General features: G+C 44.1%; 1 protein-coding gene across 1 annotated transcript in view; it reads left to right on the top strand.

The window, feature by feature from the left end:
- The window catches only part of LOC133378867 (uncharacterized), a 55,076-nt gene that overhangs the window by 13,707 nt on the left and 17,351 nt on the right, over nucleotides 1–24,018 (top strand). The window contains exons 6-9 of the mRNA XM_061613481.1: nucleotides 296–328; nucleotides 2,827–3,334; nucleotides 10,440–10,520; nucleotides 21,530–22,016. Coding sequence (XP_061469465.1) covers nucleotides 296–328; nucleotides 2,827–3,334; nucleotides 10,440–10,520; nucleotides 21,530–22,016 — 1,109 coding nt within the window. The remainder of the gene's footprint in view (nucleotides 1–295; nucleotides 329–2,826; nucleotides 3,335–10,439; nucleotides 10,521–21,529; nucleotides 22,017–24,018) is intronic.

Here is a 24,018-nt window from a genome sequence, read left to right as displayed (position 1 = left end):
CTGTCAAAAGCTAGCCAGGAATTCCAGGCAACTGGCATTGAAACCCCTGGTCCAAGCGCAGAGATGTCTACATCTGACAGCTCCTCAGGGTTGCTGGTGACAGGGAGATCTCCTTGGCGGGGAGAGGTTCTTGTCCTTCCTCCAATATGTTAGTGGGTTCTAGATCTGGGCAGGGCTGAACCTTGACTCTGATACATCATCCCTGCCCTGATCCCTATGAGCTTATGCTGTTGTTATCAGAGTTGTTATCAGAACAATGGCCTGATGTTAACTCTCTGTTCCCCTTCTTCTCCAGACACTCTGGGATCTGGACTTCAGCAACAAAAAGGTACATTTGGGGATCTATTAGAAGCACAATTACCAGGAAGGATAGGACCAGTCTCTGAAAGACCAGTCATTGGACAGAGGGTTTTGCCAGTGTCTGCTTTGCCCAGACAATGTTTCCAAGTTAAATACATTTTAACCAAGAACAATACATTTTAACTAGGGTGTTACACAATCACCCTACATGTCTGGGCAGTGACAAGTTCAAAGTGCTTATCCTTTGCAAAAGGTCTTTGGACAGTTCTGTCTAATGGCTTCCTTTGAAAGGAGGACAGTGGAGGCTTATGACATTTTGTCATTTTCTACTTTATTCACCAATATGCAAGGTTGGGCAGAGGTGGTGGTCCACTGCTTAAATCAGGGGTCACCAATGTTTTTGGACCAGAGGGCACATTTCAAACTTTGAGGGAGAGCTGGGAGCACCAGTCACAAAATAGCTGACATGGGGGTCTGCCATAACACAAAATTAGAGAGTAGTCATGGTGAAGCTTTTCCCATAGTATACTTCCATTCTAGAATGGATTGACCTGTTGAATTTGCCTGCTATACAACTGTTAAAGGCACAAAAACTCTTTCTTCCCTAACGTCAACCCAAAGCCAAACCTTAGGCTGCCATCCTGTAACCACTTACCTGGAAATAGACTTACCTCTGAGTAGAGATGTATACCATTGTATTGCACGTCAGACATACAGTGAATTCTTAATGAGTCTTTGATCTTTAGCTCCTGCAAAGTGAGAGACATGCCGAAGCCTCTTTGCAAAGTTTTCACATTTCCCTTTTTGGGGAAGGGGGATTCTTTAACATCCACCCACACTTATTGTGCAGTAGCATTTGCAGAAAATAACTTCTAGGCACTACCTGATCTCCAGCAAACCCAGCACAGGAAAGATGCATCCTGGTTGCTAGGGAAGAATGAAGGACAAACTATGGAGATCGTAAGGACTAGAAATAAAGTCAGATGCAGGAAAAGTGCACAAAAAGGGAGGGAAAACCAGCAGCTCTTTAGGACCCAAGGGATTCCTGTTGCCTGGTGTCCAAACAACTCATTTATCAATAACAATACTGACTTCACTCATTGGCTAATTACCTGGATAGGCAGGAGCAGCCAGGCTGGCTCTCACATAAATTGCTTAGAAGGGTATCTGCACATTTCGCTCTGCAACTTTCTTTCTATGAGGGCTCCAGACTTAACTTTTTTAAAAAATGAAACCTCCTTTTCTGACTACCTACTTGGTGCTGCCGAAGGTGATCCCAGGTTTAAATGATCCAGCAGGCCAGTCCACTCACCCACATCAGATCTCCAGAGAGGCGCACCCAGCACCCCAAACCTGCTGTTAAATTACCAAGCCCAAACTCAGCTCATTGTGTCTCTCAGTCTCCAGTTTTTCTTCATGCACAGACACTGAGATGGCACCATCCTGAACTATGAATGGGAAGAGACAGGCATTTATCCTCACCTTCTGGGTATTTTCCAGCCATTTAGCCAGTGATCTTGAGAAATGCCTTGTATTCAGCCACTTTGCTAGGACAAAGAAGGGAGATTCCAGCAACACGTCTGGCTCCATTAACCCTCTTGTCCACCCCCCACCCCCAATCTCACAACATGGGGAAGAAACTGGTGGATGCAAATGCAGAAGGCCAGCTTGGCCTTGTGCTGGACATTAAAAAAAGGGGAGGATATCCTAAAGGCTGGAAAAGATGCAGAAAAGGGCAGCACAAATCAGGCTCTTTCAGGATTTTCATTACGTGCTCCTCAAGGGCCACCTGCAAAACTGGATGTAGGGTTTTCACTGAAAATAATATGCTCAAGCCAAGCTACATAACCAGCTGGCCACTCACCAAAGTGAAGGCACCCTGATTAGATGTTAGAGGACCAAATAGCCAGTTTGCACAGGGTCGAGGGAGCCTAAATTTTTCCTCCTCCCTCCGCCCTTTTGTAACCAGCAAAGGAGAGAAATAGCTTTTATGGGTGGCTCTGTTTTCGCTTTTTGAAAACCCACAAATAGTGGGATATAAAATGCTTTAAATAAATAACTGGAACTTGAATCATAACTACAAGGATGCTGTTTTCTGCCAGCAGCTTTTCTTGAGTGTTCTACTGTGGACTTTCTTGAAAGGTGGAAGAGACTGAGCTATGAATCTGGGAGTCCCTGCTTTGAATCTGACCTCTGCCACTAACTCACTGGATGGCCTTAAAGGCAGCCACTCTACTTCAGCCTCAGTCCTCCTAACTGAAATATGGGGACAATAATTCTGACTTACTTTACGGGATCTTTGTAGGGATTATAACTGGATAATTCATGGGAAGTGCTTTGAAAACTTGAAAGGATAGGACAAATGTGAATTATTATTATTAACAAAGAGAAGCATCCCATTCCTGAATACAGAGGAGGGGAGCCCTGTTGATTTCAGAGGGAATGTTTTCCCTGTTATGTGTCTAGACATAAGCCAGTATCCCAGCTGATGTTCCTTGTCTTCTCGGTCCTCATTTGTCCCCACAGAAAATGTAACTTTGGATCCAGACACAGCCCATCCAATGCTCATCCTGTCTGTGGATCACAAGAGTGTGAGATACGGAAATGAGCTTCAAAACCTCCCTGACAATCCTGAGAGATTTGACGAATTCACGTATGTCCTGGGACGTGAGGGGTTCACCACAGGCAGACATTTCTGGGAAGTCCTTGTGGGATGTGAACCAACGTGGACTGTGGGGGTTGCCAGAAAGTCTGTGAAGAGGAAGGGTGTTATTGACTGGATTTCTGAGGGAGGGATCTGGGAGATGGAGAAGTGGTCAGGTGAATACAGTGTTTCCACCTTCCCTGGTTGCTCTGTTCTGTCCCTGAGTGAGGAGCCCAAGAGGATCCGAGTGACTCTGAACTACGAAGGGGGCCGGGTGGCTTTTTATGATGCTGACAGAGCAGCCCTTCTCTACGCATACCCGGCAACCTCATTCTCTGGAGAGACCCTTCAGCCCTTGCTTTGTGTGTGCTATAATGCCCACCTCACGCTGTCTGCCTTAGGCTGAAGGCAGACATGTTTATGTTTATAGTGCAGGAAAGATGGAAAGAAGGAAGCAAGCAAAAAACCCAACACCCTACACTCATTCCTGTTTCAATGTACATCTTTCTCCAGTCTTCCCAGAGGCACTCAAGTCTGCCTTGCAGCTCTCGCCTGATAATAACATAATCTATCAACACTGAATAAAAGCAGAACTCTGAATGGGTGTCATGTAATCCTCCATCAGCCTCAATCCTGCTCTTGATGTTCCATATTCTAAGCAAAATCTCTATAATCGAAGAGACCCATTTGCCTGATGTGCAACAAGAATCTGAAAACAAAGAGCAGAGTTCCAATGAGAGAACAGAGCCAATCTAGAGAATTCCGTGGAGAGGTGGTACATTCTATTTATACAATTATTTGCTCTAAAATAATCTGTAGTTAACAGCCAGATCCATCTGTAGATTTTTAGACAACTCCTCCACTTAGCCTTTTGTATAATATGTCTGGATGTATTGGGGGATGTGTTTCATGTGTTGAGATGTTTAATTCTATGAAAGATTTTGATTCTTCTTGCTCTTGGGTCATAACAGACTCAAAAGTATCATAACCTCATACATTCCACAGGATACTCCAAGGGCATAAGAGGAATAATATCCTGTTTTATCGTCATGGCAACCTTGTGAGGTAGGATAGGCTGGGCTGAGAGATGGTGACTTGTCCAGGGACACACAGTGAGCTTCATAGTCAAGGATAAACTCAGGCCTCTTCATTCCAAGTCCAACAGGTTTTGCACTCAGTATTTAAAATCCTACAAGTGTAGTCCTCTTCAGGTGTGTGGGCTTAAAGAGGTAAAGAATGTTCTTCAAGTCCTCCCCCCAACATGCTTGCGTGTGACAACTGCCCTTCAGACCTCCCTGTGCTGAGTGTGAAGTTCTGAAGGGAGATTCTAGGCCTGTTTTGGTGAATGTATGTAGAATACTACTTGCTTTTGGGAACTTTTAAAAGCAGCATTCCCATGCATGCTTTAACTCAAATGCGCATAGACTCCATCTTCAAACCTTCCCACTCAATGCACAACAGGGCTTGGGTCAATATCATTGTCCCCTCCCCACTCATACAGTCAAAACACCTGAATAAGCTTGTGTTGCCTTGAACCTGGGGAAATCTGGAGGCCACACCATCCTCCGTCCAAGATCACCTGTCCTCAGTATAGAGGCAGAGAAAACAATCTAGTTTGTTTGAGGCTGACCATAAAGATTTCCTCCATTGACAGATGGTTTGTTTATTTATTTATTGCACTTGTATATTGCCCCATAGCCGAAGCTCTCTGGGCGGTTTACAGCAATCAAAAACATTAAAACAAATATACAATTAAAACACATTTTAAAAACAATTTAAAACACAATTTTAAAATTCAAAACAATGTAAAAACAATTTAAAAACACATGCTAAAATGCCTGGGAGATGGTTGCACTAGATAACCTTGGAAGTTCCTTCCACCTCTCATTCTATGGCCACTTTTTAATCAACTAGTGAGCAGTGTTGTAATGGATTGCAAAGAAAGTTGGTGTCATAAGAAGAGCCCTGATGGATCAGCACAGGCATTACAGCATTCTGTTCCCAGAGGAGCCAACCAGATGCTTGAGACAGGGATGGGCAGAAGGTAAATTGAAATCTACTAGTGGATCTCCAGTGACTGTAGTAGATTGCCAAGGGTTTCTGGCTTCCAGTTGTCTAACATTAGCAACAATTTAAAAGTTCCCCAGTACCACCATTGCAAAAATGGCTGGAAAAAACCTGCTTGAGTGAGGAAACCAGGAGTGGAGTTTTTGTGTGAATAAATTCCTGAGCTTGGTTCTGGTGCTGATCACAAATCCCTGGGCTGAGATTCCTGAGGCTTAGTGTGCGTCAACCCAGCTAAGCTACTGTTTTACATCAGTCTCTTGGAGTTGGTTGATTTTGGCATTCTGATACAAAAAACTACAAAGTACATCAAACAAGCCTGGATTCTGTTCACCCCTTGCCTGTGGGAAATCTATACGCAGGACGTTTTAGGGCAACAGCTCCCTCTTGCTGTTGCTTCTGAGGAATGGTGCCAATGATCCTGGAGGTAGATTATAGCCATCATAAATAGTAGCCATTGTCAGACTTTTCCCCATGATTATCTGATGGGTTTTTAAGCCCTCTAGCTTGTGGCAGTTTATCCCATAGTTAAACTATGTGCTGTGTGAAGACATCCTTCCTGTTGCCTGCTCTGAATTTCTCACTGTCCAGATGATCCTTCATGCTAAGATTGAAAATGAAATGGACTGCCTTCAAGTCGATTCCGACTTATGGGCAACCCTATGAATAGGGTTTTCATGGTAAGCGATATTCAGAGGAGTTTACTATTGCCTTCCTCTGAGGCTGAGAGGCAGTGATTGGCCCAAGGTCACCCAGTGAGCTTCATGGCGTGTGGGGATTTGAACCCTGGTCTCCCAGGTTGTAGTCCAACACCTTAACCACTACGCCACACTGGCTCTCTATGCTAAGATTAGGAGGGAGAAAAACATCTCCCTATCTGCTTTTTCCACATTCTGCACACTTATATGCTTCTGTCATGCCCCCCTTTCTTGATCCCCCCCCGAGAGTGTCTGAGTGTTATTTTTAGGATATCCACTCACAGACGTTTTCAGTATAGTCTCCTGTGAACAGGGATGTAGTTGTCCAGGGTTTTGGGAGGAGGGGTCTTACACCCCTTACTCTTTTGGGGGCAGGGCCCTTGCCAGGGCCCAGTGTCTCCAGTGTCCTATAAGCCAATCAGCATGAAAGGGGAGCGTGTTAGCCACTGAGAAGAATCTTCTAACATAGTTCCTTGTCCTTTCCTGCTCATCCTGTCTGAGGATTGTAAAAGCGTGAGAGATGGGGGGAAACATCAAGACCTACCTGACAATACTAAGAGATTTGTCTCGTATCCCTGCATGTTGGGATGTGAAGGATTCACTGCAGGGAGACATTTCTGGGAAGTCCTTGTGGGGTGTGAGGAGCAGTGGGGTGTGGGGGTTGCCAAAAACTCTAAGGAGAAAGGGTGATGGTGAGGAAGGGATCTAGGGAAATACAGAGGTAACTACAGGGCCCCCATCACCCTTGTTAGCCTTCCTCTGTCCCTGAGTGAGGATCCCAAGAGGATCTGAGTGACTGAACCACAAAGAGGGACGGGTGGCCTTTTATGTTGCTGATAGAGCATCCCTGATCTTTGCCTACTCAGCAGCTTCATTCACCAGAGAGACTCTTCAGTCCTTGTTTAATGTGTGTGTAAAGCCCACCACACTGTCTGCCTAAGGGTGGAGCCAGATGTACTTAAATTCTCTGCAGCTGTAACACAGACGCCCTCCTCCACAGGATCGAGTGGGTGTCACTTCAACTTCCATAAGCTTTAAACTTGCTTTCAACTTCCCTTTTCTTCCTCCAAGACCTCTACTGGACACAGAAATCTATTCTTCTTTGCTGCTACTCAGGGAAGATGATGTGGTATTCTAAGCAAAGTCTCTATATTCAAAGATACCCATTTGCTTGTTGTGTGACAAAGTTCTCTTTCGGAAATGGAGAGCCTCCTCTAGGAGTTCCAGTGAGAGAACAGTACGTGGTGCATTTCCATTTGAATGATTATTTTCTCTATGACAATCTATAGTGAGCAGGCAGATCCATGTATAGATTTTGAAAAAGCACCTTTTGTATAGTATGTCTGAATGTATCTTGGGATGTGTTTCACATGATGCGATGCTGAATTCTATTAAAAGATTTTTTTCTTCCTGTTGTTCTTGGGTCATTTCAAACTCAAAAGTATAACAGCCTCATACCTTCCACGTAGCCCTTCCTCTAGGGGTATAAACAGGGTGATATCCCGTTTTACCCTCACAGGATATAGGCTGAACTGATGGTGACTTGTCCTCACAGTAAGTCTCATGATCCAGAAGAGTTTTGAACCCAGACCCATCATCCCAAGTCCCGAGAGGTGCGAGCTGGATGGGGAGGCCGCACCCAACCCACATCCGGTAGGTTCCCTTACTGTGCAGTATCCTTGGCCCTTCTTGCCAAAAGTTCCCATTGACTCTATGGTTTTTTTAATTGTACCTGAAATCCCAAGACTTACGTCCTCCTGAATTCCTATTGTAGAGTCATACATCCAATTTTAGGAGCATTTATTAAGAATGAACTTTTAAGAAAGCAGAATGCTATGTGAAAGAAAATAAACATTTCAAATCTGCGTACCCTGTGAGCTACTTACAAACAGGTGTACGGTCTGTCTCCTCATGAGTATTGTAGTTTCCTGGGTGGTCAGACAGAAGATGAGAGATGAAGGAATGATGGCAACATTCTGTGTTTCAGAGCCAGGTGGGCTCATTGACAGGTGGCTCTACGCAGGCAAAAATGGGAGGAGCAATGGATATGTACCTTCTCTTTTAGCCTTCTAGAAATCAGAAATGTCTATACTCACCCTCATTTCTCCATTCTGGTAAGCAAGAGACATTGTCACAGTTCAAGGATGTTGTGAAGCAGAGCCAGGGAGGGCTGTCACGTGGGGAGGGGCCTGAAGGGCCAAATTCTTCCCCCCGCCAACTCAGGTTCCCCTCACTCCTGATATAATAGAAAGAATATCTGTACATTTTCTGCAATCCAGACATGATTCCACATTAAAAAATCTGATGGGAGAAGTGGGTTTCCAACTTGGGCCTAAAAAGAAAAATGTTACCTGTTGAACCTCCAGAGGGAGATGTTCCATAACTGAGACCTGATGGGGCACCACTGGGGGTTCCCCATGCCCCTGAGGTTTGGTTGGCCTTCACCAGGGTACCGAGCCTTTAGTGTGACAGGCCCTGCCCTGTGAAACTCCCTACCAAATGAGGTTTGGCAGGAACCATCCCTTCCTTTCTTTGGGGCATCTTTTTAAACTGAACTTTTTAGACAGGCCTTTTAACAGGATTCCCTCCGCCCCCAATCAATACAGTGCTATTTCTGCTTTTATTACTGTTTTTAATGATGTTTTTATTGTTTTTAATTTTTTTATTCCTTTGTATGTTGTAAGCCACCTTGATGTACTCTATGATAAATACTTTAATAAAGTACTATTAATAAATAGCGTACTAATAAATCCATAGAGTACTATTACTGAGACAGCCCTCATTTAACATTTTAAGAATGTTAAATACACAGACATGTCACTTAAATAAAAGTTACAGCCCATAGGTCAGCTGAGATTTCCTAAGCTTTGTAGCAGAAGTCCTATGTGAAAATTTATGTTTGTTGAAATTATGCGTAAGTAGGCTTATTCTTTCTAAAGAAAATTTTCTGCTAGAATGAGCTACACTAGTAGGTTGGATTTTTCACTCTCCCCCTTCCACTTCCTATTGGCTGGAGCTGCAGAGATCAAAATAAATAACAATGGGGCTTTTTGCTGTGACCTGCTGGTTGCAGTACAAATTTGATGCTGCCAGCAGCTGGTACAGCTTATGTTGCAACACTCTCGAATTGTTGCATTTTTGTGGCACATACAAGGAACCCCACTCACTGACTGTATCTTTGAACTACGCATGTGTAGGCCAAAGAGCATAGAGTTTCATCACATCTGGACCTTGGGAGGAGGTGAGAGGTTTTGAACTTGGGAATACTTTTGTGGTTTTGTCCAATTGCTTGTTGTTTGCCAGCATGAATAAATTGGCAGTATCTCAGGTTTGTGCATGTGAAGATTACAGCCCAGATATCCAAACCAGGGGTGCAAGTTTTCCTGGGCGAGGGCTTGAGCCAGAAGAAAGAAAATAAGCCTGAGACAATGACCCCATTACTGGGTGCCTGCCGAGCCAAGGGCTACATTTGATCATGGGGTCTGGACATCTGTCGGGATGCAGAATTGGGGCCCTGTTGTTTCAGAAGAAGAGGAGGAGGAGGAGATCAGTTGGCCAGAGTTGTGTGAAGAAGAGTCAGAGGAAGGGGGGGGGATCTCAGAGATAGAGCCGTCTCACAGTGGAGACCTTGAAGATTTCACAGAGACAGAAGCTGTGCTTCCCACGCCTCCTCCCCTTTCTCAACTAGAGCAGCTGGAAAGGGAGGGAGATGAAGGGGGAATTCAACTCCCTCCTGATCCAGGGAAAAGCCAGTCTGACGGTTTAAGCACAACTCCCCCCCCCGCTTTCCCCCATACCAGAGGTAGAATCCTCAGAAGGGGAGGGGGCCACGTTTCCCCCCTCACCACGTACACGAAGACAGCAAAAGAGGGCAAGGGGGAGAGAGAGAAGGGGTGTGGACGAGAGTGCATTGAGGCGGAGTGAGAGAATTCGCGCCAGAAAGGCCCCCTTTTAAGGGAGGGGGGGAGAAGGGATTCCTTGTTCTGTCAACTCTCTTACACGTCGCAGGATATGTGTATTGTGTTGCTTCATGAGAAGACGCAGCTTTTGTCTGGATATTACTTTAATAAAAACTGAATTGCTTTCACCAACTGGTCTGGTTCCTGAGTCCCAACCTGGACCTGACAACATCCAACTTTAGGGGGTCATGTGTATTACTTCATGTACTTCAAAAATGTGGCAAGTGTCTGTGGACCCTCCTGCTCCTTCTGCTGAGTGGGCCCTAGTCATTGCCCAAAAGTCCTGCCCTGACATCATCACTTGAAGAGGAAGGGACAAGTGTCTAAAATTAAAAGTATTTCCCGCATCCTTCTTGCACAAAACAGGTGTGGCTGGAAATTCAGACAAAGTTTATGCTAACACTGTAAACTTTGTTACTCATTAACCGCTTACTGTCATATTTGTCATTACAGACAGTGAGAGACTTTTGTCCAGAAAAACATGGCTGGGCTTTGTACAATGTAAAGATGTGCCAATCAAACAATTATATAAACCTGCAGAGTGTTTGCTTTGCTATCCAGTATTGTGTTTTTTAAGCAAGGCTGCTGTCTCAAAAAGTAGAGGGGCTAAGATGGAGCAGAAATCAGTGCTGTATTAGGAGTGAAGATGAAAGCCAAGCACACCCAGCTTCAGAGAAAAAATGTGCCAGTTCCTAGTTTTAATGACAACTGTACACAGTACACACCCTCTGTCTCTTCATAAAGAAAGGGTGAGGAAACGAGCAGGAATAAGTGACTAAAAGGAAGCATCACTTCAGAACTTCTTGTGGATCTACCATCCCAACTCTCTGCCCCCAAGAGAAGAGTAGCTGAGCGGTGAGTATTTTACAACCAGACCTTAACGTTTTGCTCCCAGGTAGTTGTTAACCCAGGCAGGCCTATTTTCACTGGGTTCTCAGTTTGTACAGAGGATAGTTTTAACATTTTTCTCCTCCTCCTCCTCTCCTTCCCCTAAGTTCTTATGAAAATCACACGTGCACATCACACACACTCACACAGATGCTGTTAGTCCCAAAAGGGCATCACCCATTGGTGCTAGCAGACAGGTTGACTTGGTGTCTGAAAGAGGGTCTGGAGCCCTGCAATAACTTCCACTGTTGCCCCTCCTTCCTCTGCCATCCCAGGGCCACTTGTGACAACTCAAGAGGAGAGGAGAGCTGTACATGATAGTGAGATTGTGAGATGTTTAATGGCTCTTCTGCAGATTGTTTCAACGCACAAAGCAGGCCAAGGCAGACTGCGTACACCCGAGGGGGACAGGAGAGATTCTGCTTAACATTTTTCCCTCTGACCCTTTTCTGGATCAAAGCCACACTCCTAGGAAGGGAGAGGGAGAGGACACTATCAGTGTCATGGGGCTGTGCCAAAGTGTGTCCCCACAAGCCCCTAAGAGCCCCCCCTCTCTCAGAAGAAGGAGTTCTGGCAGCAACAGCACTCAAAGTATTTCTCTCTTCCCCTCATAACCAACCCTTAATTATGTAATTTGTTGATACAAAAATAACTGTTGGTTTACTGCATCTGGGATGTTAAAAGATATTGATGCAAAAATACAAGAGAGGTTGGCTCACATTCTGGCCCAGAATGCAGATGGGACAGGATGAAAGGGCAGTCCCTCTCCTGATCTGCTCTGCAGGCAATTCTTTCAGCTTGGACATTTGACAAGTTTGTTGTGTAATGGGACAGTCCAGACAATGGCTTAACAATGCATATAATGTGCTGGAATCATTTACATAAGCTTATAATGGTGTAGCTTGTAGCTTAGTAGAACATAGAAGGAATAAGTTCTCTGTTTAAAAAAGGTTCCCTCAACCCTCCCTTAAAGCATTGTTAAGCAGAGTACGGTACAAAATGAAATGTCTGGGAGAAAGCCAATGTGTTATGTTAACTGTCAATATGAAGTGAGAGGAAGACATGGAATGCTTCCTGGACACAGCAAATGGTGCTCTAGTGGGCAGCATAATCAATAAAGCCGTGGGAACATGCGTTCCCTTTGAAAAGAAAAAGTATAAAAGGCTCAGGTTTTATAGCACTCAGGACCCCCCTCAGCACTGCTGGAGGGGGGGGTCGAAGAACGCAGGAGAGAACCATCCATCTATTGCATCCATGATGTCTGATGGGCGTTGTGTCATGACATGCATTTCCATGTACTTTGTAATTTTGGCTCTGTGATATGACTTAGAGTTTAATGCAGTCCTTCAACTATTGTAACTTATTGTAACTAAGATGTGCCTTCAGAGTCTTCAGAGTACTTTAATGTTAAATGGGTATCCAGCAACTTCTCTCATGCTCATCGGTATTTCTGATTTTCTGTTTCTGCAGTGTTGGCTAAGGCCACCTAGAATGCATTTTATTAGTTGTTGTGTGCAAAATAGGAATAAATAGCATATCTTATAAAGACTGTTCTGCTATCTGAAGTCTGACTCCCAAACAGAACGTTTCTGGTACCTCCCAAGACTCAAGAATTCTTGAAGTGGGGTCTCCTCTATTCTCCACCTATACTAGCCGACTGCTATTGATAACCCGTGAGCTTAGGTGAACTAATGTTTGGCATACAAGGACTCTATTTAGACACAGAGGAAGGAAGAAAACAAGAACCCTCAACCCTATGCATTCCCTGGCAAGTGGACTAGTCTGGCCAATATCAGTTGCTTGGCAGGAAGTATATTAGAGCTGGAAAAAATAGTAAGGGTGTGACAACTCCCTGGGGCGCCTTGTCAGTTTTCTGAGGCTCTCCTCTGATGCCTGCATTAGTGCCTTTCCAGCACTAGGCTGAGTTATGATTTTTCAATTGTATTTTTACCATTTTGTGCTTTTGTTTTAAACCACCCTGGTAATCACTGTATTACAGGGTGGTGTACATATCCAAAAACATAACAACGGGTTTGGAACCTAATATAAGTTAAGAAAGTCCACAGAAGGGACATTTCCTGTCCCCTCCCTCATCCCATATTGTCCACAAGCTCACCCCCTCCTAAACCTCCAGAGAGGCATCATAGGGGCAGAGGAGGGGGTGGCAACTTTCCTCCTATGAACTTGCTTAAGATAACTTATATTAGGATCTAAGCCTATGGGAGTGATACAGTCATTTTAGAATCTCATGGTGGGATCCAGAAAAGTGCATCTGAGGCGTGTGATGGGGATGGTAGAAGGCTCAGGTTGGTAGCAGGATAGAAGTTGTTGAAAAGTTCTGATTGTGCTTTCTTCCTATGAATAAGTCCAGCTGATGAAAATGCCATTGGTGTTTTAGCAAGCAGAGTGGAACGAGAGTAAAGATGAGGAAAGAGGAGTCTCAGTGGCAATTGCTTCCTTCCCCACTTCCTCAGAGATGCCCATTGAACACCAAGGAGAATGCAGAGCTGCTTCCACATCAGTGGTTTGTTCCTGGTGCTGCTTAGTCTGTCACTGCTCTTCCACTGTAAGCTATAAGCGGGATTGCAATTGACTTTCCACACTGCTTGGAATATTGCACCAATTCTTGCATCTGTTTTGTATACTTTGCATCTGTCTTCACAGTGGAGGATACAGGGCTGATCCCTGTGCCTGAGCTACCTTTTGCAGGAAGGGAGTGTGAGGAACTGAGGGAAATAGTGGTGACGAGAGATGAAGTCCTAGGCTAAGTAGACAAAATAAAAAATGACAAATTGCCAGGTCTCAATGGCATCCACCCGAGAGTTCTCACAAATGTGAGATTGCTGATCTTCTAACAAAAATATGTAAGTTGCCCCTCGATCTGCCTCCATACCTGAGGAATGGAAAGTGGCCAATGTAAAGCTAATCTTTAAAAAGGGATCCAGGGGGATCCTGGAAGTTACAGGCTGGTTAGCTTAACAACTCTCCCAGGAAAAGTGGTAGAAAGTATTGTTCCTCTTCAACAAGCATTTTAAGTAGAGACCTTATCGCAGTCTGTGTCTGTATTGCAGCTGTTTTGTAATATGTTTTTAAAGCACATTTTAAGGTTTGTTTTCATGATATTTTAGAGTGTTTTTAGTGCTTTTGTTTACTGTCCTGAGCTCCTGCTGAGAGGAAGGGTGGGATATAAATGTATTAATAAATTAATTAATTAATAAGATAAAATAATCAAGAATATAGAAGAACAAGTCTTGCTGAAGCAGAACCAGCATGGCTTCTGCAAGGGTAAGTCTTTTCTCACCCAACTATTGGAATTCTTTGAGAATGTCTACAAGCATATGGATAGAGGCGAGCTAGTTGATATAGGGCTCATCCACATGGTGATTTAGTGTGTGTCTGGTGCTACTTGCATTCCCTTGTAATTCACATGGTTCACATGATGTTGCAGGCAAGAAGAAGCTATAACGCAGCTTTCCCTTTTAAATCCATATTAATCCAATCCAACTATAATGTGAAAAGGAAAGGAAAAACCATCTCAGTTGCGCAGTGCTCTTCCTCATAGGCACTTTGCTTCAATGTTTTTTAGTGGGCGGGCTCTCTTTTAATGCCCCATCACCAGCTCCCTCTCTCTCTGCCACTTGCAAAAGCTGCTGCATCCGCTGCCTACTTTTCCTTTTCACTCACTCCCCCGTCTGGGCCGGGACAATGGAGAAGGGGAGGGTTATCAGTTTCATTTTTTCTTGTTAATTTCATAATAAGGCCCTCTCCAGGCTTCAGCCTTAAACTAGAGGGAGTAAACTTAAAATTGGAGGGTGGACCCACAAGGAAGCAGTGACACTGATCCCTCACAGAGGAATGTCTAATAGTGTGAATGGAAAATAGCAGATTTGAAGCTACCGAGTGTGGACCTTGCAAATGTATCACGACGGTAACAGCAGCATCTTTAATACAAAGGTATGCTTCCGTGTGGATAAGCCCTTAGTGTACTTGGACTTTAATTAATTAATTAATTTATATCCCTCCCTTCCTCCCAGAAGGAGCCCAGGATGGCAAACAAAGCACTAAAAACATGAACAGGTTCAGAGGAGGGCAACAAGGATGATCAGGGGACTAGAAACAAGGCCCTATGAGGAGAGACTGAAAGAACCGGGCATGTTTAGCCCTGAGAAGACAGGACTAGAGATATGACAGCATTCTTCAAGTTCTTGAAAGGTTGTCACACAGAGGAGGGCCAGGATCTGTTCTCGATCATCCCAGAGTGCAGGACACAGAATAATGGGCTCAAGTTACAGGAAGTCAGATTTCAACTGAACATCAGAAAAAAACTTCCTAACTGTTAGAGCAGTATGACAATGGAACCAATTACCTAGGGAGGTGGTGGGCTGTCCAACACTGCAGGCATTAAAGAGGCAGCTGGACAGCCACCTGTTGGATATGCTTTAATTTGGATTCCAGCATTGAGCAGGGGATTGGACTTGATGGCCTTTTAGGCCCTCCTCAACTCTAGATTTCTATGACTCTATGACTTTGTTTGTTGTTATGTGCCTTCAAGTCGATCACGACCTATGGTGACCGTATGAATCAGCGACTTTCAGTAGCTTCTGTTATAAACCATCATGTTTGATCTTGTAAGTTCAGGTCTGTGGCTTCCCTTATGGAATCAATCCATCTCTTGTTTGGCCTTCCCCTTTTTCTACTCCCTTCAGTTTTTCCCAGCATTAGTATCTTTTCTAGTGAATCATGTCTTCTCATTATGTGTCCAAAGTACCTCAGTTTCATCACTTTAGCTTCTAGTGACAGTTCTGGTTTAATTTGTCTCACACCCTTTCCAGTGGGGAACCAATCAGTTTCTCCATATTCTGTCCTTACAGTAGCCTCTTGTCCAGAGTCTAGGTTGCGCATCAGGACAATCAGATGTTGTAGCACCCCCATTTCTTTTAAAGCATTCCATAGTTTTTCATGATCTACACAGTCAAAGGCTTTGCTGTAATCTATAAAGCACAGGATGATTTTCTTCTGAAATTCCTTGGTCCGTTCCATTATCCAACGTAGGTTTGCAATATGATCTCTAGTACCTCTTCCTTTTCTAAATCCAGCTTGGACATCTGGCATTTCTTGCTTCATATATGGTAAAAGCCTTTGTTGTAGAATCTTTGACTTTAAATCACCTTAAAAACTTTCAACAAGCTTTTGACAAGGTACTTTACTAAAGACTCTGGAGTAAGATTAGCAGTCATGGAAGAAGAGGAGAGGTCCTCTTGTGGATCAGGAACTGGATAAGCAGCAGGAAGCAAAGAGTAGGAATATATGGACACTTCTCCCAATGGAGGGGTATAGAAAGTGGCATCCCCCATGGATCAATGTTCAGACCTGTACTTTTTAACTTGTTCATAAATAATATAGAGTTAAGGGTGAGCAGTGAAGGGGCCAAGTTTTTTTGGATGATACTAAATTGTTCACGATCATTAAAACAAAAAGAGATTGTGAAGAGCTCCAAAGGACCTCTCCAAACTGAGAAGTGAATGGGCGCTAAAATAGCAAATGCAATTTAATGTGAGCAAGTATAAAGTGATGTATGTCAGGGTAAAAAATCTTACTTTCACATATATGCTCATGGGGTCTGAACGGGCAATGACTGACCAGGAATAAGACCTTGGGGTTGTAGTGGATAGCTCAATGAAGATGTCGACCCAGGGTGTGGCAGCTGTGAAAAAAGGCAAATTCCATGCTAGGGGCCATTAGGAAAGGTACTGAAAATAAAACTGCTGATATCATAATGTTGTTAGACAAGTCTCTGGTGCAACCACATTTGAAATACTGTGTACAGTTCTGGTTGCCTCATCTCAAAAAAGATATTGTTATGAGCATGGGGGTGGAATGGATGATTCCTGTGGGTCCCCTTCCAACCTCAGATTTGGAATCCTATGCCTTGGGGACAGAAACTCACTCTGCTGGTCAGATGAGTCTCCTTTGTTAAGCAAATAGAGTGGCCATGTAAGATAATGGGCCTATCAGTTGCCCAGCAACAGTGAATGGGTTAGGAAGACCTTTTGTCACTGAAACTCTTCAGGAGAGCACACACTCCTCCTGGAGCCGAAGACAGGCTTGTAGTTTTAGTGGTCTGAGAAGAATTGCTGGGGATGGGAGGCAGCAGAAAGGCTGGCTCTCTGCATCATGGCTATAGGATTCCTCCTGTAACCCTGATGAAAAAGCTGGATATTGGACTGCTGATGCCTTGAACCCCTCCATCCTAAGCTCAGGTTGGAATGTGTGTAAATAAATAAACCATATTTCATAAAGACACTGCAGTCTCCGCTGACCTTCTTCCCAAAGGAAACCAAACCCTGGAGGAGTGCAGGGACCCCGGAAATCTCACAGCTTGGAGATTGGGGAGGCGTGCAACAATATTATACAGTTGGAAAAGGTTCAAAAAAGAGCAGCCATGATGATCATGGGGCTGGGGTGATTCCCCTATGAGGAAAGACTGCAACATTTGAGGCTTTTCAGTTTGGGGAAAATATGTGTAAGAGGCAACATGGTAAAAGCGTATAATATTATGCATGGCTTGGAAAAAGTGGATAGAGAAAAGCTTTTCTCCCTCTCTCATAAAACTTGTGGACAATGAAGCTGAATGTTGGAAGATTCAGGACAGACAAAAGAAAGGACTAGTTAAACTGTGGGATTTGCTCCCACAAGAGGCAGTGATGGTCACCAACTTGGATGGCTTTAAAGGAAGATTAGACAAATTCATGGAGGACAAGGCTGTCAGTGGCTATTAGCCATGATGGCTTTGCTCTGCCCCCATAGTCAGAGGCAGTATGCTTCTGAAAGCCAGTTGCCGGAAACCACAGAGGAGGAGGGTGCTCTTGCACTCAGGTCCTGCTTGAAGACTTCCTGGTTGGCTGCTGTGAGAACAGGATGCTGTTGGCTTGTGTGCGTTGTTGTGTGAAACAGCATACATTACGTTGGAGTTAAGTTGAGCAAGAAACATCCTCAGAGCATGTTAAGAGTCTTTATTAAGACATTAAGGCCAGAGGCTTAAGAGTAAATACATGTAGAGATTCTTCAGTCACCCCCCTTCTGGTACATCTCTCTCCATAGATAAACACAAAAACACAGCCTCTCAGCTCAGAGGCATAATTCAGAAGAGCAACAACTCACATAGACTCTGTTACAACTTTCCCAGCTGTTATCAGATGGCTACCATAGCAACAACCTTCACTGTCCGTTCCCAGACTGGCATAGCCATAACTCACCCCTTAACCACAGTTACGTCTTCAAACTTGCGGGCTTCATGGAAAACTACTAGAGACAGTAATGCCTACTGGTCACCAGCCCAACAGCCTCCCTTTTTTCCATTAAGACTGCAAAATACACATGAAATACATCTCCATAATACATAGTCATACAGTCATACATTTCTACAATGCCTCTTGCAATACATTTCAGTACATTGCATTTTCAGTTCAGTACAGTTCAAACTTACATCTCAGTACATAGCAGTACATTTCAGAAACTCAATCAAACTTTGGTTCAACACATGTCAAATAAAGTGTTTCAGGATCCATTTCTACAAGCTTATTCATTCCAGGACTTGTTATTAATCCCACAGTAAATCTGTCAGGCGGTTTGCCTAAATTCGCTCTTGTGGAGCGTCTTAAAGGAACCAGAGCCTCGGCTCTCTCTGCCCCCCCATTTGTGCTTGTGCTTGGCACAACCTGCACAGGAGCTTCCATTTCCTCAGCTTTTCGTTTCTTCGATCTGCGTTTTCCAGAAATGAGCTCATTCAAAGCATCTCTGAGAGGAATTTGTGTACCTTCCACTTTAATGTCAACATCTGGCTGAAATTTCTGTGATTGTGTTCGTGTTTCATTTGTTCCTGTAAGAAGGACTGTCTCTCTTTGATCCCAAGGCTTTTCTGAGACTTTAATGCTTCTGCTCAGAATTAACTGCTGTGTTTCTGGACACCAAACTCTGAAATATGCATTCTGAAATCCCAAAACAAAACCTTGCTGTGCTCTGGGCGCAAGCTTGCCCCTCCTTTTTCCCTGTGGAATGTGGATCCAGCACCTTGCCCCGAATTTTTGAATATGTTGTATTCTAGGCTTTCTGCCAGTAAGTTTCTTATAAGGAGACATTCCAATAGCACTATGTAACACCCTGTTGTGAATGTAAGTCGCATAAAGAATTGCCTCTTCCCAGAAAGAATTCCCTAAACTGCAATCCAGCAGCATGGCTCTCATTGCTTCCCCAAGCACCCTATTTTTTCTCTCAGCAGTTCCATTGGAAAACGGGCTGTGTGGAGCAGTGAAATTCTGGTTTATTCCCTTACTCTCCAGAAAGTCACTCAATGCTTTACTCGTAAATTCCCCACCTTGGTCCGAGCGTATAGCCCCCACCGTGACCAAGTGTTGAGTTTCGATTCTCTTAATGAACAGTTTCAGCTTCTGCTCAGCTTCACTTTTATGCTTTAACAGAAAAACATGACAAAATCTTGAAAAATCATCTACCAGTACCATGTAGAATTTCGCACCTCCTCGTGAAGCATTTATTGGCCCTGCTAAATCAATATGTACTAGCTGGTAGGGAGCTGTTGTGGTTCTCTCAGCCTCCCGGTTTATTGGTGCAATAGTCATTTTAGCTTGATTACAAGAATCGCAATCCATTATCTGCCCACAATCTTTCAAACACATGTCTTCACTGTGCAAAGGGGTTTTTCTTATAGTGTCAAGATTTGCATGCCCCAGCCTTTGATGCCATTCATGGACGCAGCCCTGATGTACCTGTGCCTCAGCGTTTAACACAGCACACCCTGCTTGACTGCTCTTTATTACAAACTGTGAATCTTTAAGGCTTCCCTGCATGCACACTTCATCCCCCCTCATTATAAAACATTGGTCTTTGTGGAACAAAATGGAATAATTACAACTTACCAGTTTGCCCACTGATAAAATATTATGAGCCAAATCCAGAACAAACAAACAGTTTGTCATAATTCCAAGCTTGTCAAATTTAATCAGACCTTTAGCTTGCACAGATTTCCGTGATCCATCAGCAAGTAAAACAAAGTCCTGCTCATTTGTAGACGTGTAAAACAGGCTCCTGTCTTTAATTAGTATATGGCTTGCTCCGCTATCGAGCAACCAGTTCACAGGTCGTAAATCTTGAGAGTTCTGTTTACAAACAAAGTTCACACTGCCTTGCTTCAAGCCTCCATCCCTGGAGTTTCGACTGGGCAATCCCGCTGGAGATGTCGACGATCTCCGCACACAAAACAAGCCTTCAGCCTCTGTTGCTGCTCCTGTTTATTATCCTTCGGCACGGCATTTTTCACCTCTTGTCTCCTGACAGCCTCCATCGACTCGGCTCTTTTCGCCTCCTGTCTCCGCTGCCATTCTTGGGTCAGTTTTTCCTCAATAAACGCAACGTTCAAACCTCCGTCAGGCATGGCTTCGAAAGCCATGACCATATTATTCCAAGTCCCATCAAGTGAAGCCAGAATCAGATAGGTCTTCTGAAGTTCAGAGTGTTCGACACCTCGGTCTGTCAACTCAGCAAACAGGCGTCTGAATTCCGTGAGATGCTCATTCATGTCGCACTCACCCGTGAAGCGCATTTGATAAAGCTTCCATGCCAAACACAATCTAGATCCCGCGGTCTGTTGCACATGAATGCCTTCCAACCGGTCCCACATCTCCTTGGCGTTTGTAACATCTCTCACGTGTAGCAGTTGAGAGTCAGATAGAGCCAGAAGTATAAAAGCCTGCGCCTTCTGCTCTCTACGCGTCCAAGCCGCAGTCAGTACCGCCGGAGTGGGTCCATCTATAATGTCCCATAAATCCTCTTTTATCAGCAAAGCCCTCATCCTCGGCTTCCAGCTGGCAAAATTCTTCTCATTAAGTCGTTCCATCGGCAAGCCTCCCCCAGACAGGTTTACAGCCATGTTGCTCACCTCCGTCTGGTTTAATCACGCTGCCCTCTCTGGAACTCCGTCTGCCTTTCAGACCAGCAACTTACTCCGGTGTAATGCGCTGTGGAGCGTAATCATCCTCTGCTACCACTGTTGGCTTGTGTGCGTTGTTGTGTGAAACAGCATACATTACGTTGGAGTTAAGTTGAGCAAGAAACATCCTCAGAGCATGTTAAGAGTCTTTATTAAGACATTAAGGCCAGAGGCTTAAGAGTAAATACATGTAGAGATTCTTCAGTCACCCCCCTTCTGGTACATCTCTCTCCATAGATAAACACAAAAACACAGCCTCTCAGCTCAGAGGCATAATTCAGAAGAGCAACAACTCACATAGACTCTGTTACAACTTTCCCAGCTGTTATCAGATGGCTACCATAGCAACGACCTTCACTGTCCATTCCCAGACTGGCATAGCCATAACTCACCCCTTAACCACAGTTACGTCTTCAAACTTGCAGGCTTCATGGAAAACTACTAGAGACAGTAATGCCTACCGGTCACCAGCCCAACAGATGCTGGACTAGATGGGCCAATGGCCTGATCCAGCAGACTCTTCTTATGTTCTTATGTTCTGTATACATCCATATTAGTTGGTGTGACATATGCTGTGGATTAGGTTATTTGAAGCTCAGCTCACATGCACTATAGATGTGCCTCTTCACCCTGGCTTTTGACATGTGATATATATATATATATATATATAGTCTCTAGTTGTGAATGTAATTTGTTTTAAACTGTTTTTAATGATGTACTTTATGATGTTGTAACCCGCCCTATGACCTATTGGTAAAGGGCAGGTAATAAATTTATTAGCAACAACAACAACCCTTGTGTTGGGCACCAACCTCATTCCCAGCTTTTGCACTGAGTATTATTTATCATGTTATCCAATGATGGAGGAAATATTGCATTAAAAAGTGAAATGCAGACTTACTGTCATTGGAGGGATTTTGAAATGCTTATTGCCCCGTAGTTTTTACCCAACAGGTATTTCTTCCTTCTGTAGCCTCTTCGCATTCTGCTGTCATCCTGCAGCTGCCTCTCCTGTCAACAAAGCCACAGAAACTCCATCCGCCATGGCCTCAGCCCCACTGCCCACCAATATGGAAGAGGAGGCCAAGTGCCCCATCTGTCTGGAGTGGCTGAAAGATCCGGTGACAGTGGACTGTGGCCACAACTTCTGTCGGGTCTGCATCACCAACTACTGTGATATATGGGAAGAGCAGAAGGTGGGGGACTTGGAGTGTCCCATGTGCAAAACCCGGATACAGAAAGGGAATTTTCGCCCCAATTGGCAGCTGGCAAATATAGTAGAAAACCTCAAACTCCTGCCAGTGAATAGAGAGGGAAAGGATCTGTGTGACAAACACAAGGAAAGACTCCACCTGTTCTGCAAAGAAGATAAAGAATTGGTGTGTATGGTTTGTCTGCATGCCCCAGAACATCGGAAACATTCTATGCTGACTCTGGAAGAGGCTGCAAAAAAGTACAAGGTAGGAAGTCATCTCTACACTTGGTAGTGGAATCCTTTCCATTTTTTAAAACTAGAATATTCTTCCACTATGTTTGGAAAGCAACTCCCACACCAAGATTTTAGTTTCTAGTTTTCTTGTGCCCTCAGCACAACACCTCTCCTCCATTATTGGATCTGCCCTTCCGGATTAAATACTTTAAACACTTCTGAACCTATCATGATAAAAAGGACGCCAGACTCCATCATTATAATAGCATCAGGACGTCCTGAACACAACTCTTCTTTAACGTTCTCTCCTGGGGGAGCTCATCCTGTAATGGACAAAGGCAACTTTATGTACATATTTATTGTCTGCAGTGACTGCACCCAAAGTGAGTTCACAAGTAAGCCCTGCTGAACTTAACGGGACTTATTTCTGATGAATAGGATTGCACTGTAAGTCATCAAAACAATTTCAGTAGTAAATGCTCCATTCCTACCAATTTTTTATCCTCTAAGAAGCAACACTATAAATGACAACATTAAACAGAAAGTCACAATTTATTTACCTAGCCTGGGGAGGAAAAGAACACCAGCAGAACTCAGCAGCAACAACAGAAGAACCAAACTAATTAAGATGTCATGGTTGTAGGGGAATAAGGATATTCAAATGTACAACTAAAAAACTAGAAATCCCCAGAGCAATTATTAGATTAAAAAAAACCCCACACACAAACACACCCAAGAACCAAATATAAAATTCTGTGTAGATATTAAAATACTTGAGCCTGAGCTAAATTACAAGCTTTTATTTATTTTTTAATCTGACTGGTCCATAAAGCTGCCTCAAAGTTCTTGTTGTGCTGTCCACCCGGCTGCAGTACAGCCTCCCTATCTGAGCTGGCAGAGGTAATCTCAGATGTGGTGCTACAGACTCCCTTCATGGTGGTATTGGGGAACTTCAATATCCATGCTGAGTCTTCCTCACATGGGCCAGCTTGGGACCTCATGGCCTCCATGACAACTATGTACATGGCTAGCCCAACACATGGGGCTAGATAGACCCTTGACTTGGTCTTTGCCACGGAATGGTTTGGTAATACTCTGCTGATTGGAGGGCTTGTTGTGAGTCCATTGTCATGGATGGATCACTCCCTGATTAGGTTTGGGCTGAACAAGGATATTTTATGCTGCAAGGGTGGGGGAATCTATTAAGAAGGTCCGCCCAAGGAGATTTAAGGAATCTGGTGACTTCCTGAATGCTGGCTGGGATTTTACATCTGGCACTCCTGTCAAGGTTCTTGTCACACTGGAACGGTGAGATGTGTAGAGTCATTGGCACAATCGCTTCTGAGTGCCCTTGACATTGCTGGGGAGCACACAGGTCACCTTGACTCTCAGTCTAGTGACGTGTGTGTGATGAAACTGAGGAGTCAGCTGCTACAGCACAGCCTGTGAAAATCTTGCTCTGAACTGACTAAGCACGAGTGAGTGAAGTTGCATTACCATGCCTGCCATGTGGTGGTGAAGATGGTAAAGAAAGCTTATTTCACCACCACCACTGCATCCACAAGCAGCAAAGTCTAGTGAGCTTTTCTGAGGGGTGAATGGGCTTTTGTTATCTAGCAGGAAAGCCTGCTGTAACAAATTTGTGGGCCACTGTAGGGACAACATTGCTCAGATTCAGACAGAGCTGGATGCCAAAGTTACAGCAAGTCCAATGGAAATGTGCAGAGCACTGTCTGTTCCATCCAAACTGGATCAGTTCCGACTATTGCTGCCTAAGGATTTGAACATGCTCCTTGCAGGAGTGTGGCTGACCACCAGCCCCCCCCCCAGCCTCTGCCTCTTAGAGCGAGCAGGAGGGGACTGACTGGCATTTCTTTAATTTTTATATTTCAGGTTTAAACAGTTGTAACCATCCCTGGGACCAGCTGGTGAAGGATGGGTGGTGGTAATAATAATAATAATAATAATAATAATAATAATAATAATAATAATAATAATAATAATAATAATAATAATATAGTGTCTATGCACTC

This window comes from Rhineura floridana, chromosome 3 (assembly GCF_030035675.1).
Source record: "Rhineura floridana isolate rRhiFlo1 chromosome 3, rRhiFlo1.hap2, whole genome shotgun sequence".
NCBI lineage: Eukaryota > Metazoa > Chordata > Lepidosauria > Squamata > Rhineuridae > Rhineura > Rhineura floridana.
The sequence above is the reverse complement of the archived record's forward strand: the minus strand, read 5'-3'. Positions and strand labels throughout refer to the sequence as shown.